General features: G+C 41.6%; 1 protein-coding gene across 7 annotated transcripts in view; it reads left to right on the top strand.

Moving 5' to 3' along the window:
- specc1 (sperm antigen with calponin homology and coiled-coil domains 1) overlaps positions 1–15,457 on the top strand; it is an 81,932-nt gene that overhangs the window by 58,650 nt on the left and 7,825 nt on the right. For 5 of the 7 annotated variants that reach the window (XM_080867273.1, XM_080867269.1, XM_080867268.1 and 2 more), the window contains one exon: positions 10,210–10,326. The exons of the other annotated variants lie outside the window; for them this stretch is intronic. In XM_080867273.1, the coding sequence (XP_080723399.1) occupies positions 10,210–10,326 (117 nt within the window). The remainder of the gene's footprint in view (positions 1–10,209; positions 10,327–15,457) is intronic. 7 annotated transcript variants of the gene reach the window in all.

The following is a 15,457-nucleotide window of genomic DNA, read 5'->3' as shown; positions in this document are numbered from 1 at the left end:
TTACAGCCACAAACATGAATCAATTTTATTGGAATTCCACATGAAAGACCAACACAAAGTGATGTACACATGAGAAGTGGAACCAAAATCATACATGATTCCAAACATTTTTTACAAATAAATAACTGCAAAGTGGGGTGTGCGTAATTATTCAGACTCAATACTTTGTAGAACCACCTTTTGCTGCAATTACAGCTGCCAGTCTTTTAGGGTATGTCTCTACCAGCTTTGCACATGTTGAGACTGAAATCCTTGCCCATTCTTCTTTACAAAACAGCTCCAGCTCAGTCAGAGTACATGGACAGCGTTTGTGAACAGCAGTTTTCAGATCTCGCCACAGATTCTCGATTGGATTTAGACACCAGACAGGTCAGAGATAAAGTTATTGAGAAATTTAAAGCAGACTTAGGCTACAAAAAGATTTCCCAAGCCTTGAACATCCCACGGAGCACTGGTCAAGCGATCATTCAGAAATGGAAGGAGTATGGCACAACTGTAAACCTACCAAGACAAGGCCGTCCACCTAAACTCACAGGCCGAACAAGGAGAGCGCAGATCAGAAATGCAGCCAAGAGGCCCATGGTGACTCTGGACGAGCTGCAGAGATCTACAGCTCAGGTTGGGGGAATCTGTCCATAGGACAACTATTAGTCGTGCACTGGTCAGAGTTGATGGGAAGATGGATGGAGCCAAATACAGGGCAATCTTGGAAGAAAACCTCTTGGAGTCTGCAAAAGACTTGAGACTGGGGCAGCGGTTCACCTTCCAGCATGACAACAACCCTAAACATAAAGCCCGGGCAACAATGGAACGGTTTAAAACAAAACATATCCATGTGTTAGAACGGCCCAGTCAAAGTCCAGATCTAAATCCAATCGAGAATCTGTGGCGAGATCTGAAAACTGCTGTTCACAAACACTGTCCATGTAATCTGACAGAGCTGGAGCTGTTTTGTAAAGAAGAATGGGCAAGGATTTCAGTCTGTAGATGTGCAAAGCTGGTAGAGACAGACCCTAAAAGACTGGCAGCTGTAATTGCAGCAAAAGGTGGTTCTACAAAGTATTGAGTCAGGGGGCTGAATAATTACGCACACCCCATTTTGCAGTTATTTATTTGTAAAAAATGTTTGGAATCATGTATGATTTTGGTTCCACTTCTCACGTGTACACCACTTTGTATTTGTCTTTCACGTGGAATTCCAATAAAATTGATTCGTGTTTGTGGCTGTAATGTGACAAAATGTGGAAAGGCGCCACCTCTCTGGGGACATCTCAGGCCCTCCAAGGTTTGGAGGCCTATCTCCCCCTACCACCACTTCCCCTGCCAGTGGCGGACTCCCTCAGGTGTCGGTGCGTTGGTGGTTCTTTGTGTCCGGGGGTGGGCGTCCAGGTACACACCGGCTCACTCCTTGGCGGCCGCTTATCGGGGCCTGGAGCCTGGGGCTCGCTCGGGCCACTTCGGAGGTGGGGTGCCCCCGGCCTCTCGGCCTGGGGCTCGGTCACTCAGGCACGGCTGGCTGCCGGCGGAGCTCACGGGCGCGTCACTGCAACTCCCCCTGGCTTCTGCTCCGCGGCTGCTGAGTGAGCCCTCATCTGGGACTCTCCTCAGCTCTTTCTGGGACAGTGGCGCGGCTGCCCCTCTGTTGGTCTTCCTTGGTCTCTTGTGTTCTGGGGGCCTCTGGATGTCTGGAGTTTTGATCTCCTCCATACCTGCTTCATGCCCTGGAGGACAGGGCTGTGGCTCCCCACACCCTCTAGCAGATCATTACATGAAGGAACCTTTTAAAAAAACAAGCGCGTCCATGCTCACAGGTGTACACATGGGTGATCACACCCACAAACTACACCCTTTTTGGCTCCTACCTCAAAGCACACTGTTCTGTTGATCTTATGTGCTGCACAATAATGTTTAATATTTAGTATTTACTGTCATATTCCAATATATCATTGTGATGCTGTTTATTCTATTACTCTTGTTCTCTTCTGCTTGTTTTCTTTTTTCTTTCTCAGCAGGTGATCCAGGTGATTGATATATGCATTTTTTATTTCTTTTTTTTTTCTTCTTCTGCTCATTCTGTTGGTTTTTGTTTTTTGCCCTTCTCCCCCGTCCCTCTTCTCAGCTGTTTCTCTTTCCCTCTTTCTTTCTCCCCTTCTTTCCTCCAGTCAAGTCTGTCCCGTATTCAGTAAGTGAAAATAAAATAAACAATAAAAGGTGAATCAAATGGACCATTATGGCAAGGCTGGGATGGTCAATTTGGTAAAGTAAATCCGTTGGGCATCTTTCTTTGCCTTTAGACAACAATTCTGATGGCAAAAGAGCCAAACGGGACAGGCCAAAAAAAAAAAAAAAAAGACAAAATGTGGAAAGTTCAAGGGGGCGAATACTTTTGCAAGTCACTGTATATTTGGTTATTTTGGTCTCATGTCATTGTGTCAGAACTTTTGAAAGCTTTTTTTCACCTAATTTGGCAAAACCATCTTGTGGCATTGAAGAGTAAGATGTTTACTTGTAGCCTTTTTTGGCCACGTTCAGTAAGCAAAAAAAGCCTTTCTTGAACATTTGTATATTTATCAGGCTCTTTGATGTCTTAATTTAGGACAACTCCGGACACTTTTTAAGCTTTTTTTCCCCCCTCAATTAACCATAGAAGCCAAACAAAAATAAATGCGTTGTTTGTTTGAGATGGAAACAATGACCAAAGGGCTGTGAACATTAGGCCCTGACAGAGCACAGCTTATCCGGCCTTGTCTGGGAACTCACACACATGCAGAAAACCATTGAAAGACAGGAATGGACCCCCCAGGAGAGTGTGGAATGAAGGTCAGACATCGGGGAGGGGAAGAGGATAGGAGTAGACATTACTAAGTTCTATAAATGGAGGATTAACTGTACCTGTGGGGTGAGATCGTGATTGTAAAATAACAAATTACAGGTGATTAGACAGGATTTGTCCGGAATATTTTAGTACATGTGTTTTCTTATAAATGATATAATATTGAGGCTGTCTGGGTTGAAGTGCATTAAAACAAATGCATATTGAGTAGCTTTTAGCATCTGGTGTGTGTGAAAAGAGTTAAGTGCTTGTGCTAAGTGCCTATTGTGGATTCATGTGCCTTGTTGTCAGTGTAGAGCTAGGTATTCTCAGCATAACAATTAAAGGACTTGATGAGATGTCAAATTAAAGGGTCACTGTGGCATATTGATGAATAAGTTTTATTTATTTTTATTGGTTTTAATCAGGTAAGAAGACAGAGCGGAAATATCCGCAGGTTCAAAGGCAAGCATTAGTTCTTTAAGGTTTAGGGTCCACATGGAGTGACAAATAAGTAAATCATTGCACTGTGATCAAAGTAATTAATTAGAAGGATAATTTTATCACAGACTATCAATATCATAGACTGAATAATCTCACCAAGAACCCAGCATCCATGGATGATGATGTTCGTTTCTGGGCTAAATCTGGTCACGCTGTCAGGAAAAAAAAAAGTCACTTTATGTCTAAATTTAGTAAGTGACAATTGGCCACAACAAACTGATCTTCTCTCAGTTTTCTGTTAATTAGAAGTCTAAAAGGTGCCTGTATAGTATGTAGCTATCAAGACTAAAATCTGCTTACATTTGATAGGAGACTAGATAACTATTCATCATGATCAGATTCAACTCCAACATACTAGAGCGCACGGCACAGCACGGTGGTGCAATGGTAGGCAAAAACAGTTTGGGTTTGAATCTGCTGCTCATCTGACAAGTTTTTTGAGCAGTAATGGTGGAGATGATATTTCTCTTTTTAAAGCAAATTTAGAAGTACAGGGATGCCTTTTCACCATGCACACCATGTTTTTTCAAGCTTTTCCTTGTTGGGATTGGTAACACTGTGTTTACAGCTAAGTTAGAGGTGTGCTGTTTTTAGTCTAAACTGCATAGCAACTGGCAGCTTACACTGCATTACATTATATCTATTTGCAGGTGGCTCACAATAGACAGAACGGTTGTGAATTGTGGCTTCGATTCACCTGTGTGCCTTCTTTGACATTCTGTTGCGCTCCCTGCTCTTTATCCCCATACAGAAAAGCCTAATGCAATCAACAAGCTGAGTCTGTGGAGAACTCCTGTGATTGCTTACTTTATCTCCATGGTCCCACCTGCCTGGGATCAGTGCTCAAAACTATGTTTCATTACGAGATTTATTAAGATTTTCTCCTTCTCACTTCCTTCTATGTCTTTTCTTTCATGTATTTGATGTGAAATGTCAGAAAATAACCCTCCAGCCTGATATTTCCTACTTGGGGTTTTGACAAACTGTGTGTTTGATATGTACTGTAATTCAGTTTATCTGCCATAGCATAGGTTTACTTGCCGTACTTGCATTTACACCATGTCTGAAATCAGAGTATCAGCTGCCATGACAGCATTACAGCAGTGTGCTATCATCCTTATGTGGCACCAGGAGCACACACCCTTTCCTTTTGTTTCTGCGGTGTTAATCACCGTCTGTGTGCGCTTCAGCCAGCCAGCTTGTGTGGTTGGTTTACAGCAGGAAGGACGTGTCATCCAGGATGGATGTGACATGTCCTTGACCTTTTAATGTCCACCACAGCTAAAGCTACTCAAAGGCCTTAAATGGTTATTAGATTTTTGTTTTGTTTATTGACAGGAAAATAATCTTCACTGATTGATTTTATGACCGTGTTTGTTTTTTTTTGAAAATGAAATTATGTTTTGCAGAATTTCAGTTTTATAACTTTAACTGTTCTGTTGTCTGTTTGATGACTCTGGCAAGATTTTTAAAATGCTGTTTGTGCTCTTTTAGAAGGAGCAGAATGTTATAGGCTATTCAAACATTCATAAGAGTAAATGTTTGCGTGGCATGGCTCTCTGGGGATTTTGTCACCATGTTTTAGCTATTAATGCTATTAATATTTGCATCCAATATGTGTGGATGTCTTTTCTCTCTCCCTGCTTCTCTCTCATACTCTTTTTCTCTGAGCCCTAAAATGTGGCGGTTCTGCCTTTTGTGCAGAACGAGACACTTCCTGTCGCTTGATGCTGTGTTTGCTTTTCTGATCCGGCTCCCAGAGAGCTGTTGTTGTCCACTGCTGGTTTAGCATTCATGCCTGTCCCTCTCTTTCCACCCTGAACGAACTCCAGCACCCACCCTGAACTCAGACATACCTGTACCACCAGCTCTGGGCTGGGTCAAAATGTCAGTCTCCCTATCCAGCCACACTCCCTCACACATGTCACACATGCGAATCTGCCCTTTGCAGTTTTTTCTTATCAACTTATTTGTCACTGTCCATCTTTGTCCTGGAGTCTGACTGTGCGTGTCTTTGTATGTTTGCACATACAGTAGGATGGACACACACACACACACTGTGATTAGTGCTGCTGCTGAGCCAGCTACGAGAGGGAATGGGGAGCTGTGAGAGGAATGTGATCTGACATGACTGCACAGGTCTGGCCTTCACATGGAACAGGCTCATAGCTGACAGATGAAAAGAGGGCCGGTGCAGCTTCGCTTTCGGTGTCAGTTTATGAACATGTCACTGTATATTAATAATAGTTATTGAGGGTTGTCAAGGGGCTATAATATATATATATATAATGACAGGAACTTCCTTTAAAATTTCTTGCATCATGTGTTTATTGCTTTCCTTGAATGTGAACAAAGCCTGAACTCAGGACTTCCTGCTCCTTCAGAACTCATTGTGACCACAGATGTTTTGCAGCTTGGCTTGATGACTCAAACAAAAACACACTTTCATTCTCCATTAATAGTGTGATAAATATTCATTGTGCAAATTTTAGCGTCTGTGCACACACATACCACCTGAAGTTATTAGTACTCCTCAAGTTGAACTATGTTTTCAGAGGCAACATCAAACAACACCCAAAAACCAATGTTTGGTTTTTTTTAAGCAGTATCTACAGACCACTGCTCTCTCCTTATCCATCCTGGCTGATCTTTATCTAATTTTGCATTTTATTCTAGTACCTGCAGTCTATTCAAATTGCATAGGCAGTAGTCACAGTCCAGCACTATGCAATGCAACTGACATTAGCTAGAGAACACCAGAACTAGCCACCACTGGCAGGCCATTATCCTCACAGATAAAAGCAGGTTTACGCTGATCATATGTTAAAGCATCTGGTGACACTGTATGCAACACCATCCGGCATGACGGGTTTGGCATTGGGTTATTGATAGAGGGCCGCACAGACTTCTGTGCGCTAGCCAACACTACCCATTTTCAGACATTACGCTGGTACAGTGAGCTTTGTGTTCCTCCTAGCACATGACACTGTCTGGCCTCATTTGATCAGAATGTGTAGGCACTTCTGGGATGACCAAGGCATTGATGCCAATGACTGGCCCTCACATTCCACAGAGATGAGTCCAATTGAGAACCTCTGGAACTTTATGTATTGCTGTATCTGATACCGCCAGATTGTGCCAGAGAATGTCCAGGAGCCCCCCGATGCTCTGATCCTCCCGGACTCCATCCATACTCTCTTCAGCAGAATCCCCATATGTTGGGAGGTCTTATATTAAAACATTAGGGCGATACGCACTGCTGAGCCACATTATGACACAAATTGGATCAGCTTGTTTGGTTGACCAGCTCTCATGTTTTTATATTTGGGAGTTTTATGTTTTCTCGAGTTACAAAATGACAGTGCACATGGATGGGCATTGACACCAAGCCTCTTAAGCTTAAGATTAAGCCTCACGACTGAAATCCAAAACATTACTTAAACTTGAAATTAAGGTTTAGGTTAAACTTTGAAAACTTTAAATGATCTACAAAAAAGAGCACAGATTAAAGATTTCTAACTTTTACAGGGACTAAAAGTCACACAAAGACAGTTCTACATGAAGACACTATATTTCTGCTTATCTTTTTCTTGCTTTTCTGAGAAAAGCAATTTCAATCATTGTCACATGTAATTTGGAGGAGCTGTTCCAAGAAAGCAGCAACATGCAAACTGCCTGCTCTGCACAGCCACATCATGCAGACACACACACATGCATTCAGTGACTGTAACCATACAGCTGTCCCCTTTTCAAAACAGTAACTTTATAATTGCATGCTTGTGAGGCCTTTAGGGGGCATCTGTAAAGTGTAACTATAAAAGCATGGCTCAAGCTCTTCTGCGCTGGTTTAGCTATTCTCACTTTCGTAGCAATTAAATAGCATCATATACCACAGTAGATATGTGTAAATGTCACAGCCACATCACAACCCAGCATAGCACCACTTCTTCCTTCTCTTATCATTGGTTTAGCCTCTCACCCTGAAACTGCAGCTGGTTTTAAGTTGAGCTAACCTCTAACGCCAAAGTAGACGAGTGAACAACTGTCAACATTTCTTAGAAACTCAGAGGATATTGATTACTGCAGTGACTTAGAGTTGTGATTTTGAATTTCTGTCCTCAGGACCCAGAGTTGTTGTTTTTCTATCCCATCAGGTAGTTAATTACATTCACCTGGCGTCACATGTATGGATCAGTCGCTGATTCGATTTGTAGAATGAAAATCAGCAGCCCTCAGGCCCCGGGGCAAGGATTGATGACCACCGGCTTAGAGCAACAGTAAACAAATACATGTCACATCTTTAGCATCTCCCTGGAGCTAATGCTGTGTTTACAGACGCACTGATGTACCCAAAAAGATCTTTAATGCAGTTCTTATCCCAAACACTGTCTATTCCTCTCTATCGATCAAACTGCATTTTTATGGCACGTTCTGTACAGGACAATGCAGTTCAATGTGCTTAATTGTGACTGGGAGATATAAAATAAAACTGTGTTTGGGGTGGCTGTAGCTCAGGTGGAAGAGCGGATCAGGCATTAACCAGAAGGTCGGTGGTTCGATCCCAGGCTGCTCCAGTCTGCATGCCAAATATCCTTGGGCAAGATACTAACCCCATGTTGCTCTCCGATGCATCCATCGGAGTGTGAATGTGTGTGAATGTTAGATACTTAGCACTTAAGCTTAGAAGTGCTTGTGTGAATGGGTGTGACTGGGTGAATGAATCAGCTGTATAAAGCGCTTTGAGTGCTCGGACAGAGTAGAAAAGCGCTATATAAGAACCAGTCCATTTACCATTTAAACATTATTATGTGAAGTAAAGAGTTCAAAACAAAACTTTATCAAGAGACTGTGTTATAATGATAATTATCATCACTGTGGCACAATACCACAATACCATTAAAATATGTTTTATATTGCATCACCACAAATATGATCCATCCAAATACATTATCCCATATGTATATACTGCACTAACTCTTGCCTATGACAGCTTCTTACTCCATGTCCACTTTTTTCTGTCATTTGTAATTATCTTTGCATTTCTGTCTTGCGTACTCCAGTTTTAATATAAACTGACCCTAATGTTCCCTTTGGTGCCTCAATAGAAGTAGTAAACATGCTTGAAGTAAGATTTCTCAGATCACAGTGCCCTTTATAGTTCATTGTCCCACCTATTTTCCTAACCACCTAGCCACTCCGGGGGTGAGGTAGTGGTTTTGTAACCTAGCCCAGCTGTTACTGGGTGAGAGGTGGGAGTACATCATGGACAGGTCGACAGTCCATAACAAGGATGGTTAATTGTTTCATACTTCATGACCAGATAATGGAAAACTAATGACAGTCCCATTATCCTTATCTGTGCTTTCTATTAAAGCACAGATAAGGGGCGACCGTGGCTCAGGGGGTTGGGAAGCGCATCTGTAACCGGAAGGTTGCCGGTTCAATCCCCGTACTCTCTGGTCGTTGTGTCCTTGGGCAAGACACTTCACCTACCGCCTGCTGGTGTTGGCCAGAGGGGCTGATGGCGCGATATGGCAGCCTCGCTTCTGTCAGTCTGCCCCAGGGCAGCTGTGGCTACAACCGTAGCTTGCCTCCGCCAGTGTGTGAATGCGAGAGTAAATGAATAGTGGCATTGTAAAGCGCTTTGGGTGCCTTGAAAAGCGCTATATAAATCCAATCTATTATTCCATCCATCCATCCATTCGCTTCCGCTTATCCTTTTCAGGGTCACGGGGGGCGCTGGAGCCTATCCCAGCTGTCATAGGGCGAGAGGCGGGGTACACCCTGGCCAGGTCGCCAGTCTGTCGCAGGGCCAACACACAGGGACAGACAAACATTCGCGCTCACATTCACTCAGACATTCACACCTAATGGCAATTTGGATTTTCCAATTAACCTATCCCCTCAAGCTGCATGTCTTTGGACGGCACGGTGGTTAGCACTGTTGCTGCACAGCAAGAAGATCCTGAGTTCAATTCCAACATCAGGCTGGGGTCTTTCTGTGTGGAGTTTGCATGTTCTCCCCGTGTTTGTGTGGGTTCCCTCCGGGTACTCTGGCTTCCTCCCAATCCATTATTATTATTATTATTATTATTATTATTATTATTACATACAACTAGAATATACAATGCTATGTGAATCTAATAGCTCTTAGATTCATATTGTAGCTTTCATTTTGCATGTTACCATCTAAAACAAAATGTTTAGGACTCTTAGATTATTTCCACCTTAATAGGATGAATCCAGATCAAAGCAGTGTAAATTTCCCCGGTTTCGTATAATATATGGGAGGAATCTAACACACGTACCCATGACTCACGAGGGCCTCCCTTGCTGTGAGCTCTGTTCCCAAAGCGTATGAGAGGGATGAAACAGGAAGACTGTAAATAACTTATCTGTTATACAGAGAGTCTGCACCCTCCAAACAATGGCCCAGAGGAAGTGTGTCCTCCGAGCTCCTCTCCTGTTATCATACTCTGAATATGCTGTATGCTCCGTGCACGAGGTGATGATGCTCTGAGAATCACATAACTAAAACCAAACAAACTGGACGTGCTGCTATGCATGTCCTTCATGCAGAGGAGATCAGAGATAGCATTGTTGTTTTGAAGTGATTCAAGAAAGAAGATCCTCCTAATATCAATGACTGGACTCTTCTGCTGTTCTGCGTCTTTCAAATTTGATTAAATTTTAATTATTTTTCCTTTGATTTTATGACCTAATGGATTTCTTTTTCACTGCATGGTGATGTTGTCAAGAGGCTGTTAGTGCTTCTACCTGAATTATTAGCACTTTATGCTGATTATCATTATTTTTATTGAAATTATGTTGCTCTAATTAATTTTTTTTAATTTCTTTTACTTTTTTTTTTCTTTTTTTCCTTGTGCCTTCAGAATATCGATGTGACCAACTTCAGCAGCAGTTGGAATGATGGCCTGGCTTTCTGTGCCCTATTGCACACATATCTGCCTGCCCACATCCCTTACCACGAACTCATCAGTCAAGATAAGGTAGAAAAATACAGGACCGCCTAGCACACATGCAATCACGCAAACACGTACACACACACACAGTGGCTCACCAGCAGTTAATCAGAACCGCCTAAACAACGAAACCCATTGGAAATTTATATATTGCATTTATAAGTTATAAGTATTTATAAAACAGATGCAGATGTACATTATCAATTGTATTTACAGGGAGTGCAGAATTATTAGGCAAATGAGTATTTTGTCCACATCATCCTCTTCATGCATGTTGTCTTACTCCAAGCTGTATAGGCTCGAAAGCCTACTACCAATTAAGCATATTAGGTGATGTGCATCTCTGTAATGAGAAGGGGTGTGGTCTAATGAGATCAACACCCTATATCAGGTGTGCATAATTATTAGGCAACTTCCTTTCCTTTGGCAAAATGGGTCAAAAGAAGGACTTGACGGGCTCAGAAAAGTTAAAAATAGTGAGATATCTTGCAGAGGGATGCAGCAGTCTCAAAATTGCAAAGCTTCTGAAGCGTGATCATCGAACAATCAAGCGTTTCATTCAAAATAGTCAACAGGGTCGCAAGAAGCGTGTGGAAAAACCAAGGCGCAAAATAACTGCCCATGAACTGAGAAAAGTCTAGCGTGCAGCTGCCAAGATGCCACTTGCCACCAGTTTGGCCATATTTCAGAGCTGCAACATCACTGGAGTGCCCAAAAGCACAAGGTGTGCAATACTCAGAGACATGGCCAAGGTAAGAAAGGCTGAAAGACGACCACCACTGAACAAGACACACAAGCTGAAACGTCAAGACTGGGCCAAGAAATATCTCAAGACTGGTTTTTCTAAGGTTTTATGGACTGATGAAATGAGAGTGAGTCTTGATGGGCCAGATGGATGGGCCCGTGGCTGGATTGGTAAAGGGCAGAGAGCTCCAGTCCGACTCAGACGCCAGCAAGGTGGAGGTGGAGTACTGGTTTGGGCTGGTATCATCCTTTTCGGGTTGAGGATGGAGTCAAGCTCAACTCCCAGTCCTACTGCCAGTTTCTGGAAGACACCTTCTTCAAGCAGTGGTACAGGAAGAAGTCTGCATCCTTCAAGAAAAACATGATTTTCATGCAGGACAATGCTCCATCACACGCGTCCAAGTACTCCACAGCGTGGCTGGCAAGAAAGGGTATAAAAGAAGAAAAACTAATGACATGGCCACCTTGTTCACCTGATCTGAACCCCATTGAGAACCTGTGGTCCATCATCAAATGTGAGATTTACAAGGAGGGAAAACAGTACACCTCTCTGAACAGTGTCTGGGAGGCTGTGGTTGCTGCTGCACACAATGTTGATGGTGAACAGATCAAAACACTGACAGGATCCATGGATGGCAGGCTTTTGAGTGTCCTTGCAAAGAAAGGTGGCTATATTGGTCGCTGATTTGTTTTTGTTTTGTTTTTGAATGTCAGAAATGTATATTTGTGAATGTGGAGATGTTATATTGGTTTCACTGGTAAAAAAAAATAATTGAAATGGGTATATATTTGTTTTTTGTTAAGTTGCCTAATAATTATGCACAGTAATAGTCACCTGCACACACAGATATCCCCCTAAAATAGCTAAAACTAAAAACTACTTCCAAAAACATTCAGCTTTGATATTAATGAGATTTTTGGGTTCATTGAGAACATGGTTGTTGTTCAATAATAAAATTATTCCTCAAAAATACAACTTGCCTAATAATTCTGCACTCCCTGTATAGTACTGTGCAAAACCCCTAGTTTCTTCACGTTTTGCTTCCATCGAGCCAGACTTTCATGTGATTTTTAAAGTGGTCTTGAACAATAGTTCTCTGGGCTTTTTCAAGGTCTTCTGAACCTTTTCTTTGGAAATTTTTTGGACTGCTTTTTTTATTCATATGTTCCGCTGTGCGTCCTTAAAGGTCAAGCACATAAGAAGCAACACCTGAAAGTCATGTCCTTAAGAATCAGAAAAAGAATCCAGCAAAGATCTCGCACAGAGATGCTTCTGCCCCCATTAGTTTGTCCATCAAATTAGACAAGAGCTGAACTGGTGATTGAAATTTTAGGTTCAAACCAGGAGAGAGTTATAGCAATGAGTGAGCAAGTGAGCAAATTAATGTATAAATGTAAATTTATTAGATTACTTCAATTAGTAAATTGCACTTTGCTGTTTTTTGACACTTTTAATCCTTAATGCCACATTTGGTTCTTTGTTTATCAGTCATGTTAACTCATGTTTGGAGCAGTACTTACGCGAGGCTGAATTCACACTGTTCTCTGTGAGGAGCACTGACTGGTCATCAGCAGATGAGCTGATGTCAGGGCCCAGAACATGTAGAGCATGCTCTTTAAGCTGTTTTAACCTTCAAACAGCTTAAACAGGTTCTGCATATCTGCAAGGTACTTTGCAAACTGCCTCCACCCTGGCACCTACATTCATATTATACCTGACTTGATATATCTGACTATCAGTGTCATATCTGTTGTCACTGATGCCTGCTGTCTTCTGTGATACTTCTTCCCACCAGTGGCTTTCCATGTATGTTAAACAGAAGATCATACGGCCTGATATCACTCACTGCAGATCAGAAAAATCTTTTGACTGTTGTGGTCCTGACTAAAGTACCTTCTATTAGGTGGTCTATCGGGTAAAGTTGGTCTCTGATACTTTTAGTGTCACTGGAGTCTTCACGTCATCAGATCTTTGTCTTCTCCATGCACCTTGGAAGTGGGTGCCAGAAAAAAAATGTTGCTAAAGTATGTTTTATGACATCATTGCTGTTTTAAAAGAATTGCAGTTTTTATTTTCCTCTTTTTTTCCATTGCAAACTAGGTTACTTTGCTATCCAAAGTTTGGACACGCTTGTCACTTCTAAATACGTGACCTGTCTAATTTAATGGGGTTTTTTTAATAGCAGAGAGAAATAAGATAAGCCTGGAAATAGGGCTGGGCCATATCATACCGTTCACGGTAATACCAGTATAATGTTGGGCAACGATAAGAAAATGAAATATCGCGATAGAATATGGGTAAGTGCCTTTGTTTTCATACTCACATGGCGGAAAAAGCATGGCGGCGACAGAGAATTAGAAGCGCGAAAGCGGATCGTTGAATGAAACTGATGAATTGGTTTGTAAAATGCTGCAACTTCAGTGGTGTGGAACTCGTTTAGCTTTCGTCCGTCAGATACACAACAAAGCACTATTTTTTGTAGAGCACGCTAGCGGGCTGTCGTTATTACCGCGTTTTTTTGGAAAATATGGAAAATACTAAAAATCAATCCTTTGATTTTTCTGAAAATCGACAGTGCCCCTTATGTATGAATTCTGGTTGTGTTTACTGACCTCGAAACAATTTTATGTGGTACACGGCACTCGAAAATCTGTCAAATGTTTCAGTACGACTTTGCTAAGCTACAAACCTGCATCGCTTGATGGAGCATTACGGCTATCGTAGACAGTAGCCTTGCGGAGTGATACGTACTGTCTCTGTATCTATGAAGCGCCTTGAGGCGACTTATGTTGTGATTTGGCACTATATAAATAAAATTGAATTGAATTGAACGTAATATTACCGTATTGTGTGTATAACCTCTTTTTAAGTTTTGTGGATGTTATACATGGTTATGGATATGTCGGACAATCAATTTCCACTGCAAATGCTTTTTGGTTAAACTGTCAGCAAGGAATTTGCATTTGCACTGTTAATTTTTTATATTATATAACTTTAATGCACATAAAAAAACAGCTGCTTGTTTAAGTGAAGATATATTGATGTTTTATTTGGTTTTTGTAGTTGCTGTTGTAAAGTATTTTGTCTAGTCAGTTATATCGTTATCGCAAATTTTCAAATGTGTATATCGTGATAAATATTTTTGGTCATATCGCCCTGCTCTACCTGGAAATATACTGATCTTGACTTATTTATATATTTATCTTTATTGCCTGTTTTACTATTTTAGGAGCTGCTCCATTATTAATTTTTTTATATGTGAAATGATTTAATATTGTCTTATATGGTATTCCAATGTTTAATGCAATCAGGGTCATTTTTCTTATTCTTAGGATGAATTCTCTCTCACAGTGATCACTGGGTCATAACCCACACAAGCTAATACACACATATTTGAGCAAATTTCTGGTTTCATGTCAGCTTGTACGCTGGAGTAAACTCACATGTAGAGAAATGTGCATACTGTTGGAGGTTACTGCAGCACTCTCTGACTAAATGCTGAAAAAAAATTTCCACCTACATAAGATTAAGTGACAGACAGATATTTTGACGTATATCTGTCTGTCTTCTCTGAATTCCAACTCAAATTCAGAGAAGCCGCTTGTAATTTTTTTTGTTTTTGTTTGATGAACTCACTCTGCCTGCTTTCATCTTTTTCTTCTTCAGTCTCAGGATGAATGTTCTCTCTGATTAAGGCTGCAGGGCAAAGCGCACGTTCAACCTGACAACTCAGTCTCCAGAAGTGCACATAAAGCTCCAACATCTTGTTTGAGTAGAATGTCAGCCATAAAAATGATCAACCTCTGATGTGTTCATGTGAAAGATCACCAGGAGGACGATAACAGCCCTGTAATACTCTGATGCTATTTTGCAGGAGAGATTTTTTCCATCATTAACTTGCATATTACCGACTTCCTGTACATATATGTTTAGGTTTTATAGCACTGCCACATTGTTCATTTTGCAGTAAGAGACAGCCTCAGTATGAATTATGAATGTAGCCATTTCTGTAGTCTAAGTGATTTGGAGCACTGAGCAGCAGTTATAGCTCAGTGCTGACGGCTGTGTAATGCAGACATGCAGGTGGTATATACAGTAGTGCTGCAAACAATGTGGCTCCTCTCTGGGGACTGTGGGTCCTTCACCCCACCGCTACAAGATTAAAACAATAGACAAACACCTCTGACAAGGCCCGACACATCCTACGTGACAAATTAGTGATGCAGGCATGGGTACACAGGGTTATGTCAGTGTGAAAGTATAACATTAAGTTGACGACAGAAACATTGCACAACCCATCTCTCTCTGAATAATTCAATTGAGCTGCATTGCCTTTAATAACTGTTGCTGAGTGACTTTCCCCAAGGCCCAAACACCCACCTTCCTCCCAGTGTAATCTGTCCTCCCAGTACT

The sequence above is a fragment of the Rhamphochromis sp. 'chilingali' genome (genome assembly GCF_963969265.1).
Source record: "Rhamphochromis sp. 'chilingali' genome assembly, chromosome: 19".
NCBI lineage: Eukaryota > Metazoa > Chordata > Actinopteri > Cichliformes > Cichlidae > Rhamphochromis > Rhamphochromis sp. 'chilingali'.
The sequence above is the reverse complement of the archived record's forward strand: the minus strand, read 5'-3'. Positions and strand labels throughout refer to the sequence as shown.